Raw genomic sequence first — 14141 nt, 5'->3', positions numbered from 1 at the left:
AAGATCAAAATCAAGGTGGCAAATATGCTATGATATGATGCGACTCAAATATCTCGAATGATGTTTCTAAATCAACTACCACAAGTGCCATAAGTCTGTCAAGACTTTCAAGGTTTTTCTTGGAGGGAAAAAAATATAGCACGGACGGTTCCTCACATAATGTGATTCACTGGTTGCAAGTGAGTCGAGTCATTCGATCACAGTCGATGATGACAGTCTCAATAATTGTGTCACAGTATTGCCTGCGGTGTCATCATTCACTGGTATCGATTAATTGTACAACAACACAGAAATATGAGCAGCGGTTAAAACGTTGCACAACATAATGCAGATCACAAACATACCCAGTGGTAACAACGCAACAACAACACAGATAAACATGTGATATCAGCCAATCCTCCTCAAACCCCAGGGCATACTGGTATCCCATCAGACACGACCACTCCCATCGCCATACGTGACGATGCAGTTCTCTGACAGATAGGTTGGACGGCTCAGACGACCTGGTTTAGCTGCAGTTTAGCCAAAGTACAGCGGAGTCCGTGTTGGTTGTGACACAGCAGTCGGATCTGGTTTAGCACCGAGCTACGTTCTGAACTTAAGGTTTATCTGGACCCGTTCTAAACAACAGCTCAGCGAGTCAGCTGAGAAGTTACGTAGCTCCACAGGGCACCGTTAATATGCAGCAGAAAATTGACAACAACTACTGTTGAAGGCCTGTTGGAAACTGTGGTGCAGAGGTGTTTTGACAAAATACCTCAACCACAAAAAGACTTATATTTTAAAGACTTATATTCCAAGTAGGGGGGACGAGGACTGATGCTGTGGTCTTGTTGTCCGACTCGCAATAAAGATGACAAAATAAAAAGGACCTTGAGAGATGGAGTAAAACATTACTGCCTTTGGTGCTTGATGTTCTCTGGTGAGAACAGTCTCTCCTGTACTTTGCAGTGAACACACACTCTTGGTGGGAATTAAAATGTATTTTCTCAATGAAGTTTGCTCTGGAGGTGCAGATAATCGCCATAATACTATTTAATTCTTCTTCGTGATGTAATCCTTAATGTCAAGGATTTATAGTTAATTCATTTCAGAAATCTAAAAGAAAATATCAACATTGAAGGTGCGATTCTGCTAAATCCTAATATTTTACTGAGGTATTATGGAAGGTGAAGTAAAGTTTCTGAGGCCTAAAATTTAACTTTCTTTGTAAGAAAGTAAAATTTGAGATGTTTAGTGCATAAAGCGTTTGGTTTGCTTGTAGGCCCCTTAATTAAGAGGCTTTTTTCTAATTAAATAACAATTTCTTATTAACTTTAATGGGAGAGAGAAAAATCTATGGCAGCAGAGAGGAAGTATTGGCATCCTGTCTGCTCGACTTCATTTTGAAGTTTCTCCAAAGAACTGTGTTAGCACACAAGCATAAATATGGGCTGAGAATTCCCCCGGTGCAAATCAGCTAATTGAGTCATTTCAAATGGATTACTCCAATCAATAAGCAATCATTCCCAATGCATTATTTATAAAGATGAAAAAAAATTAAAATATCTACATTTTTAATTGGCGTGACATTTCTGAAATATAGATATGACCTATTTTCCTGCACTTTCATGTGTAGGATTTTCCCCTGTGGCCATTACCGCATCGTGGATCCCTGCTCTCTGGTGTGGCTGTGTGATCTTTCAGCCCCCTCAATACAGCATCACGCTCTGCTTCCTGCCTCCCCCCCCCCACCCACCCCCACTTTCTTTCATAACCTCTCTACATATGGAGCCTTATTCTTACCTGTAGTTCCACCGGAGTGAAAATGGCAGTGATAAACAAACCCGGTTGACATTTCATAACCCGGGGCTGTGAATTAAGAAAAGGAGAATACCTGCTGACCTGACAGGCAAATGTTTGTGAGGGAAACGTTGGGCTCTGGTGGCTGTTAGAGAGGAGAGCGAGAGAGGAGAGGAACACGGCGGTACTGAAACACAGATTTGTAAGAGCGCTTGGACGAGAAAGCTTGAAATGGTCATATAATAAATGCTGACTAGAGGCAGGAGGGACGTATCCTGCTCAGACAGCCATTGTGCTCATTAGACCGCATTAAAGATAGAAGACATGCCTCAAAATGAATATGGTTAATTGGAATCTTGTATGTGCTGTGTTTTTGTTTTTGTTTGAATAACAATGAAAAAAAAAAAGCTGTTGATGATTACTATTGCGCAACTATCAATGAGCTCCAAAAGTAAACAACAGTGAAATCCTTCAGTAAAGCTCCCTCATTAATCTTAACCCTCTCCAAATGAGGCCTCAGAGTCTTAATTAGCATGTCTTCCATATATCATCTGAAAATGGCAAAGCACCCTCTGACCTCTCCATCTTCTTCTGCTCTCTGAACTCATATTCTCATTCCTCCTATATGTTTTCTCCTGCCGTGATGAAACAGGCTGCTAACATCCCCCTGGTCTGCGAGCTGGGCATCGACAAGCTCTCCTTTGATGATTTCTCTCTGGATGTCGACGCCATGATAACGGCTGCTCTGAGAATGTTTATGGAGTTGGGAATGGTGCAGAAATTCAAGATTGACTATGAGGTGAGATCGCTGGCTTTCTCCGTCGTCTGTCCTTTGAGTACTCTGATTGGCCTGAACGCTGTTCTGAATCCTCGTGACGACTGCTGACCCGTGTGCTCCTCTCTGTCCGCCTTCCCCTCCAGACACTGTGCAGATGGCTGCTGACTGTCAGGAAAAACTACAGAATGGTTCTCTATCACAACTGGAGACATGCATTCAACGTGTGCCAGTGCATGTTCGCCATGCTAACGGTAAAAAAAACCCCAAAAAACAAGCTGACTATAGATCATTAGATCCGTTTCACAGACAGTGACCTCAACGCAGGGACCGTTTACAACAAATGTTCAAATTAGTTGTCAGAAAAAGCTTTCTTTAAGGAAGATCTCAATTGATCTGAGCAGCAGCGGTGATTCTTCTTTCTAAATAAATACTGTGAAAGCAGTAAACATCATAGATTACAGTTAAATCAATAATTACACAAGTCTAGCACAAGAGGAGGGGGTTGCCTCTGGTGGAAGTAAGTAGCCTGCTTTACCCAAGTACAGGGCGTGTACGATGTGATATAAGATGCACTGCATTGTTTTGGATGACTTGGGACCCTTTACACAAATCTACTCGGAGATTCTTGTTACACTTAAGAAGGGATTTCCCCTAAAAATATATATTTAGGTGGTTGTAAAGAAAATACCAAAAATGAATACAAACATATTATATGTAGTAAACCTAATAATAAGATTCATATTGTTCATGCAGAAATGAGACATTTTGTTTTGATAATTAAGTACATTTTGCTAATGATAATTGTGCTTTTCTGTTAATATGTGTGGTTTGATTTGAATAATAAATCTTTATTTAAGCAAACACATGGTTTGACTGTAATCAGACTATTGAACAGGCAGTTATCGTTACATATCTGTCCCTATGTGTGAGTTATTAGGAGCCTAATAAATCGATTAGTTGGAATCAACAACATATATTACTGTGAGACAGTAGCAGCCACAGGCAAACCAGACCTGTGTCGTCATGGTAACAAATGGTTCACGTTGTGTTGCGGTTGCAGTCTAGTTACGTTTATCACCAAAACTGCTTCGCTAGTTACGTAAGTTACCACAAACGTATAACTTGTCCACCTTGTGTTCACTGTCATCTGATAGTAATGTGTTGCTAGCACCAGAAGGTGGCAGTAATGCACCTAACAGCTGTATTCCAGCGACCGTCACGCAACAAAGGAAGCGAAGAGGAACACGATACTACCAGGCTGAAACGCGTTCAGTGAGATTAGATGCTGCGGTACAAAAAAAAAAAGACATGCTACTCATCAGCTTTGTCAAATGTCCATCCTGTCCTCCGAATACCGTCTCAGGCTTTATACTACGGCCACTAGAGGTCACATTGACTGTAACTCTCTCTGAACACTGGATGAATGAAATAAATAGGTGATAACAGCCTCCTGATCCGACCAGTAGCCCTCTACAAGCCCAAACAGTTAGAACAGATATGCAGTGACAACAGCTTATTCAACAGTAAAAGTGAGTGAAGCAAATAAAGTTGGCAGAGAGCTATGAGAATAAAAGTGAGACGTATCCGGTTACTGCACACCTGCCTGAGTATGACTGGGCAGCTGATGAATGAACCAGTGATCAGTGCTTCTGTTGATTGAAATTCTGTCATTATATTAAGTCGACATTACATTTCAGCTTAACCTATGTTCAAGGGAAGCTGCAGCTCATTGTTTTGACCAACTGTACGCAGCCAGTTCTGCACAGAGATGATTGTTTGAGGAGAACGAGGAGGCCTTTACTTCATCTGGTCCTTGGGGCAACTCACTCTCACGCACACTTACACACCGACGTGCACGCAAGCTCTTACACAAACACCGCTCATTTAATCAAGCGCAGCGTTAATGCCTGGTGTCCCATCTGAATTGATTATTGGCAGAGGAAAATGGAATAGTAGTGTGTAAGCTGTTTTGGGCCCTTCCACTCCTCTGCCATGTGTTTTAATGAGTGGGCTCAGAGCCCTGCTATCTTTGCCGCTATCCCCACAATGACCTACAGTGACTCACTCAGCACATGGCCTCCAGAAGCCATTCATCCAAGCCATAAATCTCGCTGTGTGGCTGTGTTACTGCGGTCCCACTGGCATTTCAGGAAGATACTGGTTGTTGTTGTTTTTTTTTAGGTCGCTGATGCTGTTGGAGGTTTTTTTTTTTTTTTTTCCCATTTTTATTCAATGTTCTCCTCACGGCTACGTAGAATAATAAGAGCGAGAGATGCAGCTCTGTTGCTCGTAGTGTGTGTTTGTTTCCTCATTTGACTGCTCTGCTCTGTGCCAATCAGACGGCGGGTTTCCAGGAGACTCTGACGGAGGTGGAGATCTTAGCGCTTATTGTAGGTTGTGTGTGCCATGACTTGGACCACAGGGGCACCAACAACGCTTTTCAGGCAAAGTAAGTGTTCCTGCTTCCTCTGTCACTGCCAAACAAACACACACACACACACACACACACACACACACACACACACACACACACACACACACACACACACACACACACACACACACACACACACACACACACACAACACGCCGCCTCCTACACACTGTTCATAGTGTGTTTTCCCATCTGCATCAGTCCAGCCCAGATCAGCAAGAGTCAAGTGGGAAGTTGTTTTTAGGTTTATATAAGAGTCTGCTTAACGAAGAGACAGTAAACACTGCTGTCTCCGGGCGCATTTAGTTCACCAGGTAAAATAACTTAAAGGCTCTCACCTGACCCACAAGGTTTTAAAACATGACAGAAACTAGGTGGGAGAAAGTCATAATGGTGAGCTGAACTAACACAACATAATCATTTCTGCCAGCAAACATCTTCTGATATAATTGTCAATTATTACACTAATTTGCATGGGAACCGTTTAGGGGACATTTGTTAATTGTATTTTACAGCAAACAGCCTGAGTTACACTCCTCTAAATTAAATGACAACTAAAGATTTGTCATTTTTGCAATTTTTAGTTTTTCTGAACGAATGAAATTTCTGAAATTGGTACTGAAAAAAAAATATTGATCAGGAACCAGTATCGAAGCCAACATATCGATACTGGTAACAATTGCTTTTTATTATTCGAGCCAGAAGTTGACGACAGAGAGAAGAGTGAACTCACTCAGAGTGAAGTGCAACAGACTCAAGAGCAGACTTTGTTTCTCAGCATGTGTTGAAATCGGATCATCCCTCTTTTTTAATCCCAATGTATGTTTGTTTGTATGTTTGTTTGTTTGTTTGTGTGTGTGTGTGTGTGTGTGTGTGCGGCAGGACGGGTTCAGCCCTCGCTCTGCTTTATGGGACCTCTGCTACACTGGAGCACCACCACTTCAACCACGCTGTTATGATCCTGCAGAGCGAGGTGCGCTATGTTCTAATCTCTGCTGCAGTGCAGTGACCATATCTGCTGCCACTGCATGTTGTATTTGGGCATTTTGTTTCATTTCAGGTGCTTTCAAACAGCATTTACAACCAAGTTAATCAGCCTTTAACCGCCACACCATGTTTTTAAAGTTTAAGTTGATTACTCTTCCATGTCTTGTATTTAAAAAAAAAAAGATGTTTTACTTACAGAGCTTTTATTTTTATAGTTAAAACGGCCAAAAAGAGAAGAGTATAATTTATCAGTACACGTGTGTAGTTTTAGGTACACCGAACTAAAGCTAACGCAGCCGTTGAAAATGACTCTACAGTTGAATCAACTTCTCTTCAGCAAAACCTGAACGTGAATTTTCATGAAGGATTTATTCTTGTATTAGAGTGAATTAGTTTTAAACAAGTGCACAAAGGCATTTCTAATAACAGCTGTGCTTTCCCTGTTATGACATGTCAAAATGTCTGCTGTGAAAAAGGTCTTTTCCGCCTGCTGGTGGAACAGTGAGGAAAATTAAAGGAGGGACTAGTTCAACATTTTGGGAAATGCACTGATTAATGTCTATCAATATAAAGGTGCAGCCAGCAGTTAGCATCGTAGCACACAGGCTGGAAACGGGGAAACAGCTGGCCAGGCGCCGCTCAAAGGTTTAAAGAAAAGTGTGTGAGGATAATGAACTGCACAATTGTCCTGTGTGGGCGTACTGATTTCCTGGTGACTTTTCATGGCCGTGAGTCTCTGCTGCCAACCAGCAGAGACTCCGGCACAAAGACAAGGCTATCTGCTTTCCACTGTTAAGCTGATGGTATGATTCACATTTAACAGAGAGTGATGTTGATCTTCTCATCGAACTGCCACCAAGAAAGCAAAAAAAAGTATTCCTTCAAAGTTGTGACGTGGACCTATTGTACCATGACAGCAGCCTGGCTCCGCCTCCCGACCGCTCACAGCTTTAGTTTTCGCTATAATTGTAGTCAGGAAACCCGGTTTGCACTGAGGTTTGTCCATGTGTGCCACTGCTGTCCAGAAATCAACGTGTACGCTGTATCTCTCACTTTACTTTCTCAAATCAATGAAAGGCCACTTTCCCTTAAAAGAAATAAGGGAGTTTGTGCTCACATTGCTTAAAGGCAAACCATGTGGCGCTTCAGTGTCGACTGCATTTGAGCGAGTTAATAAATAGCTTGCGCTGCCCTCAAATCAATGTAATTACAGAGATGATAGATTCGGTGGTAATCGGTTGAGAGAGACATTTTACCAGGTGACTGGGTTTTCATGAAGTTGTAATTGAAGGTGTTTCGAGGGAGCGGGGAGACGAGGCTTAGCAGCCGGTTCCGCTGGCTTCATTATCACGGTGCTGACAACACAGCAAGCTGACAAATGTTTGCTTGGAATATCATAATGGTGCCTGTTGATACTGGGTTGTCTTCAGTTCATTAGCATATAAATGAATAGTGTGGCTAATTCAAGCAGAAGAGAAAGCTCACGATTCAATCCGCCAGCCCGCACGAACCATTAATAAAAATGCAAACTTTTAAACGTCACGCGCTTCCTTTGTATCTCTCTATTTCCTCCAGTCATTCTCACTCTCTGTTTTACTCTCCTCCCTCCTTCATCTGCTCCACTTCTGCTGTTACGTAGTTCAATATTTTATGGGCAGCCGTGAGCTGATGAGGGTCGTCGCAGGCGCGTTGGCACTATCAGATTTGGACTTTTCAGTGTTTCAAAGGAAAACAGAGGTTTTAAAGATCGTTGCTAATTTACAAACCAACCTCCAGAGGAGAGAGCCTAAGTGCTGAATGAATATATTATACATGTTGGGGAGACAGAAGCCCGCTTTAATGATGAGGTGAGCTATGTTGCTTACTTATTAAGAGCTGCCGGCTTCCCTCCTCCCCTGAACAGATCCCATCAGTTTTATTATAACAATTCCTTTTACCATTACGGTTTAATTGTACAAAAAGAAGAAGCAACTGTCATTGTGGAAAAAAAGGAAAGTCACTCTTTTGGTTCACACATTCACGGCTCCCTTTTAAAATAGAAACTCATCACTGACAGGTCTAAATGTTCAGCTGTCTTTTTCACATCAGCTGATTTAGCACGGCTCTCTTGTAACTCTGTCCGACTCATGATGGGCAGTTTTAAAGGGATCAAAACTGAAGCTGTGAGCTGCCAACAGTTTGGTCTGAGATTTAGCTGTTTTATGGTCGTAGCACAGTCCCACTGACTCTACTTGTCTGTATTGTGGGAATCTTTGAGGGCATAAAAATTCACGCTCAGTAAATATCATGCTCTGTAGTAAATTTAGATTTGACCATGTTGTGTGTTTCCTGCTATGAAAAGTAAAAATGTCTGCTGTGAAAAAGGCCTACAGATTCAAATGAAAGCTGACTCTGTGATTCATTAAAGGGAAGCAGAAATTACAACTTATTTTTAGGTTTCCTTTTAGAATGGAGTTCACAAAGCTCGATAGAGCGACTGACGGGACATTTTGTTCATTATGTGATTATTCGATTTGTTCTTTGCTCACTGAAAAAAACCCTGAAACATGGGCAGTAGGTCAGAAATCTGGATCGAGACTATAATTTTGTGTTTATGCACAAAAACCTTTAACAACATTCAACAATGAACATAGTTTCCTTTCTCCTGTTGATATAAATGGTTATTTTTACATCCAGATAATGAGTGTGCGGTAACTATACTTACTTGTTACTCCAAACGTTGTGTTGAAGGCTAACAGTGAACAAGCCAGGCTGATTCTGGACTATTTGAAGCTGATATTTGGGAATAAAAATCAAATAGAATAAAAATATCTTGACAAAAAGATTTTACTGGGTAAAATACACAGACCGAATATTTGAAGGTGAGATAATAATTTTTTTAAAGAGATTCCACATCATGTCGAACAGACCCATGACCTGTTACATATCTTAAAAATAGGCACGTAACAGGTAGTATTTTTTTTTTTATACACTTTATTAATCCCCGAGGGGAAATTTCTTCACCACATGCTAAATTTAATCAATAATTCTTCCAGGAACTGCTGTCCTTTATCACCGGCTCTTTGTGTGCAGTTAGAAAAGTGATGTAATGTTTTTTTGGTTTTTTTTTTTAATCATGTTATCTCTTTGTGTCCACAGGGTCACAATATCTTCTCCAACCTGTCGTCTACAGAGTACAGCGACCTCATGCAGCTGCTGAAGCAGTCGATTCTGGCCACAGACCTCACTCTTTACTTTGAGTATGTTCTGCTAAACGCTCTGCTTATTAAACTGTTAGTGAGATGTCCACAGAGCACTGACACATTTACAATGAAGCTGCTGAGCCTGAATCATGACACGGTTTACTATCATGTAGCTTTGCAGGTTTCTTTTAGGTAATACCGCCCCCTTGTGGATTTCTTGTAATTTACACCTGCAGATAGAGTTTTTCTGTTTTCCCTTCAGGAATAGAAACACGTTCTTTGAGCTGGTCAGCAAAGGAGAGTACAACTGGAATGTGAAAGGTCATAGAGACATGTGCAGGTAACGTCCTGTGTCTTGGTCTCCCTGAAAATAGATGAAAACTTATCAAAGTCACTGATATTTGCTGACAAAATAAATCTGCTTTCCACTCAGATCCATGATGATGACGGCGTGCGACCTGGGTGCTGTGACTAAACCCTGGGACATCTCACGCAAGGTGACAAATACAGGGTGAACTGTCACGTATACATCAACCATAGTGAAATCTGTGGATGTAGAGCTGAAATTAATAGTTGGTGAGAATAATTAGCAACTATTTTGATGTCATTAAAGACATTTTCAAGGAAGGGAGCCAAACATTTCCAACCTACAGCTTCTAAATGGTGAAGATTTGCTGCTTTTTCTTGATTAAGAACATCATCTTGGGCTTTAGGAAATGTTTAAAAGTATTGATTAACTGAGAAAACAATCAGCAGATAATATCTATGAATGTTAGTTGCAGCCCTGACACGAGTCTGGTGTCTTTTCTCAGGTGGCAGAGTTGGTGACGAGTGAGTTCTTCGAGCAGGGCGACAGAGAGAGGCTGGAGCTGAAGCTCACGCCCTCCGTGAGTCAATCAAAACCCGCTCTGCTTTTCTACTTTTCGCAGTTTCTCTCCCCTTCTGTGACCTCGAAGATCTGATGATGCTAAAAGTCTCATAGTCTCATAGTGTGAGGAAAGTGTGTGGTCAGCTTGACTGCTCCGCTGCAGGGCAAACTGTGGGCCGAGAAAACAATCATTCTTAAAACCAGCACTCACCCTGCACGAGATACAGAGCAAATACTGACCTTTCTATTTATTCATCTGAAAACACACAGGCCGTGTTGGTGTGTTGGCATTTACTAGCCTTCAAGGTTTTCTCATATAGGAGTAAAAATAACTAATAAATTCAAATGGTCCTCATGAAGATGTTTTACATCCAGACCTTAAAAGCTTCGGCCAGCAGAAGAGCACTGTCTGTTTGATTGAGGAGTTTTTGTAGCTGAGCTGTTACAAGTCCATGAAAAGGGGGAAAACCAACAGCTTTCTGCCTGCAATTAATGGCAGTTGAGTAATCGAGCCAGGCCACATTGCCTTTCCTCTGAAACAACTAATTCAGTAGCCTCAGGTCTGCTGCTTGTGTCAAACCTTTAGAGCAATGTGTGTGGGTGTTGGAAATTAAATATTAACTTCTGAGTCGTAGCCCGGTAACTATCTCTGAAGCACAGCCTCAGTGGAGCCTCTCAAGTTCAGGCTGCAGAAGAAGAAGAAGAGAAAATGGACGTGAAATAAACTCAGTTGACTTGAGAGATGAAAGAGAAGGAAGAGCAGCACTTTAGGGACTGTAGGCCCGACCGGCAGCCTTTGTTTCTCCAGTGTGAGCACACATGTAAATAAACGCTATCTTCTTGTGTTTCAGGCCATCTTTGACAGAAACAGGAAGGATGAGTTGCCGGGTCTTCAGCTGGAGTGGATTGATGGGATTTGTGCGCCACTGTACGAGGTAACACTCGAAGACTCACTGCTCTCCGGCCTTCATTGTCTCGCTCTTATCACACATCCGCCTCATACATCAGTAGACGCTGTCCTTCCTCAGTTATTGTCCCCCCTCCCTACTGACGGCAGCAATGAAACTGTCACCAACAACTATTCGACTTTTCTTTGCAGCCACTGATTTCTCACAGAAAAAAAAAAAAAAGGTTTATTTTTGTATTTTTTTGTTAAAGCTGTGGAACAACTTCAAGGTTGCATCCTGTTCTTGTGAGAACAGCAGAGCGAGTGAGCATTTTGTGACTGAGAGAAAGCTCGGAGGTAGTCGAGTGTGTGAATAGAGCTGTGATGTAAGTCGGGTTAAGTCCCCTCAGTAAGACAGTGTACTTTGGGTTTCACTGCACGGTAATGAAATTAGCAAGGCCTGACTCTTAGCTGGATGCTTTTCTTCAGAAAATAGGGCCGATTTTATTGGAGGATCCCGGCTGAGCAAATATTAGAATTAGACTTAAAGCTAGCGGTTATCTTTCAGGGAATTAAAGGAAATCTATACTGTGTCCTTGCTGCTATAGTGATGTGTGTGCGTGTGTTTCCGGATGACATCAACAGACTCACCTGCCCCCCCCCCCCCCTCTCTCTCTCTCCCAACCCTCCTCCCCCCCCTCCCACTGCCGGCAGCAGCGGCTGTGTGGGAGGACGAAGGAGGCTGACTTACTGAGATCAGGTCTGTTAAGAGATGAGGCATGCTGGAGTTAAATTCATGAAAGTCAGACAGAAGAGAAGTTGTAAAAGGAGTCAAGGATGAGATAAATCATTCATTCTTACAGCACTGCCTGATTTTCTCTTGTTTTTGTGCTGTTAAACTACGCAGCAAGAATTCTCTCCGTTTTCCTGTCATGGACCACATTCAGTCATCAGGAGGAGAAAACCAACCACAGATCTCCTGAATTATCCAACGATCAGTGTCAAAAGTTAGAGCAGACTAATCTGCGGCGGGCTCTGGTCTCACCATTGTTGCTGTCTGTGTAGTGGAAGATAAAAAAGCATCAAAGCGGTGTGTGTTGTCTGCGTGGGGGGTTTGTCTCCACACTGCCTCGTGTAAAAGGCTGATGTTTGGAGAATGCAGATATGGAGCTCACGATCACGCTGCTGCCAATTAAACTTGCGAGGGGGAGAACAGAGGAAGTTCAGAGGCAGCAGGTTTTTTTTTTTTTTTTTTTTTGTCCGTGGGCGGAAGAGATCTCGTTCTTGATCTCGCTGATCTCCTTCTCCTGGTGGTGGCTCGCTTACTTTGTGGAATATTAATCCCCCATTATATAACCTTCCATCTTTACACCCCACCATATGACAGTCTCGCTCCTCCTCCTCCGAGTCCACCTCGGTGGAATAATGACGCCCGTGACGACGTCCCACAGAGGGTGTGTACTGCAGAGAAAGAGGGAAATTGTCCTCCACTGGAAAACCCACAGACAATTAACCAGTTTGGCCTCTGATTGATATGCTATGTATACAGAATATAACCAAGCAAGAGCCTCACTCACACAAGTGTTGGCCAAGATAGTAGCACTACATTAAACCTCAGGTTTATAATAGAGATACAATTAAATATATTTTATATATATACACCATTACTACTGTAAAATAAACTAAATAGAATCCTTTGTGAATGACTGTTCTAAGATAAAGAAGTATGAAGTGAAACGTCCAAAAACAAACAATAATAACAGCAATGATTACACTAAACTGCCACAACAAATGTCGTAGAAAAGTCAGATCCTTGAAGGCCAATTTGATGTTTTTAAATTGCTCCTTTTGTCCGACAAACAGTCTAAAAATATGAACATACAATCGCATTACACAAATTAAAGAAAAGGGACATACCATTCCAGAAGATGAAACCATATATAGACATGTATATACATATATATTTATATGACATTATGGTACAATAAAGCAAACACATAAAACACAGACATGTTAAAAAAAAAAAAAGAAATAAAATAGGAGCAGTCAGAGCAGTCTGACTGCAGATGGAAATCACAAGTAGCTAAATTTGGCACAGAGCATCTCTTCTCTTTGTGATTAATGTTTTCTGTACATGGTCCCAACTATAAATAAACGTAAACTAAACTAAAGAAATGAACATCGACTCGTCCTCAAATCACGGAAATGGAAATTCATGTCGGGCTCTAATGTTACTCGGCATCACAGGTGGACCGCTTCAACATTAGCAGCACACACCGAATACAATATGAACAGTTATTCTTCTTCTTTATGAAGAGTGGGCAGACAGAAAAAACAAAATAGTCCTGATGTCTGAACTTGGCCACATTATAGAGCTGTTTTCTAGTCAGACGCCTACACAGGCGTTTTAATTGTTCTTATGATTTAGCGAAGGCACCCTCTGAATATAAATGCATCTCAAATTGCACAGCTGAGTTTAAAGCCGAGTTAATTTGCAGGTGCGATTAGTTGTGTTTTCCCCAACTGGTACAAAAGATTTGATTTCCCTTTCAAACACATAATACACAACCCTCAGTGAAGTTGTACAGCACTTGCATACATATCTATTGAACTCATACAGATCCTTAAAAATACTAAAGTTTGCTTTTGTTTCCTGAATCAGACACATTCCCACATGTTATATTTCCATATCAAACAGGGTTAATGAGAAGAAAAGGTAATTACACAGATTTCCTGGAAATCCAGCAGACAATGAGAGGAACAGAAGGAACAAAGTGCTGCCGTCTGTCAGCTCATTTATTAACCGGTGGGTGACGGGTTTGACTTACAGTGCAACACAGAAAAATGACAAAGGCAACTAATCTCAGTCATACATGTGCTGCTAATCTTTAAAGACCAGCTATTTAATGGACTGCAGCTCTCAACCGGCTGCATGTTGTTGTTATTGTAGTCAGGGGTTCCCTCCATATTGTTTCATTTGTTTTGCCCATATAATACATTGGATGAATTAGGTGGCGTTTTATTTTCGCCCCAGTCTCAGCCGCTCATGTATTACTGCCACATTCCAGCCACAGAAGTAAGCATTTGAATTTCAGAAAAATAAGTAGCCGGCAACGGATCATTTTAAATCCTTAAAGACTCGTTTAATGCTCGAGATGAAAATATATTCAGTTTGTAGTGCAAAGAAAAAGATTTTGAACCCACATCTGAAATAGCAACTAATC

General features: G+C 41.6%; 1 protein-coding gene across 1 annotated transcript in view; it reads left to right on the top strand.

Moving 5' to 3' along the window:
• Window positions 1-14141, top strand: part of pde11a (phosphodiesterase 11a) — a 36526-nt gene that overhangs the window by 19020 nt on the left and 3365 nt on the right. Inside the window, exons 11-19 of the mRNA XM_069702610.1 lie at window positions 2435-2581; window positions 2704-2811; window positions 4900-5009; window positions 5877-5967; window positions 9120-9220; window positions 9426-9503; window positions 9597-9660; window positions 9976-10050; window positions 10883-10966. Of these exons, the coding sequence (XP_069558711.1) occupies window positions 2435-2581; window positions 2704-2811; window positions 4900-5009; window positions 5877-5967; window positions 9120-9220; window positions 9426-9503; window positions 9597-9660; window positions 9976-10050; window positions 10883-10966 (858 nt within the window). The remainder of the gene's footprint in view (window positions 1-2434; window positions 2582-2703; window positions 2812-4899; window positions 5010-5876; window positions 5968-9119; window positions 9221-9425; window positions 9504-9596; window positions 9661-9975; window positions 10051-10882; window positions 10967-14141) is intronic.

The sequence above is a fragment of the Brachyistius frenatus genome, unplaced genomic scaffold, assembly GCF_029030835.1.
Source record: "Brachyistius frenatus isolate BFR_SWC_R1_liver_20210118 unplaced genomic scaffold, ASM2903083v1 Contig_42, whole genome shotgun sequence".
Classification (NCBI taxonomy): Eukaryota; Metazoa; Chordata; class Actinopteri; family Embiotocidae; genus Brachyistius; species Brachyistius frenatus.
The sequence above is the reverse complement of the archived record's forward strand: the minus strand, read 5'-3'. Positions and strand labels throughout refer to the sequence as shown.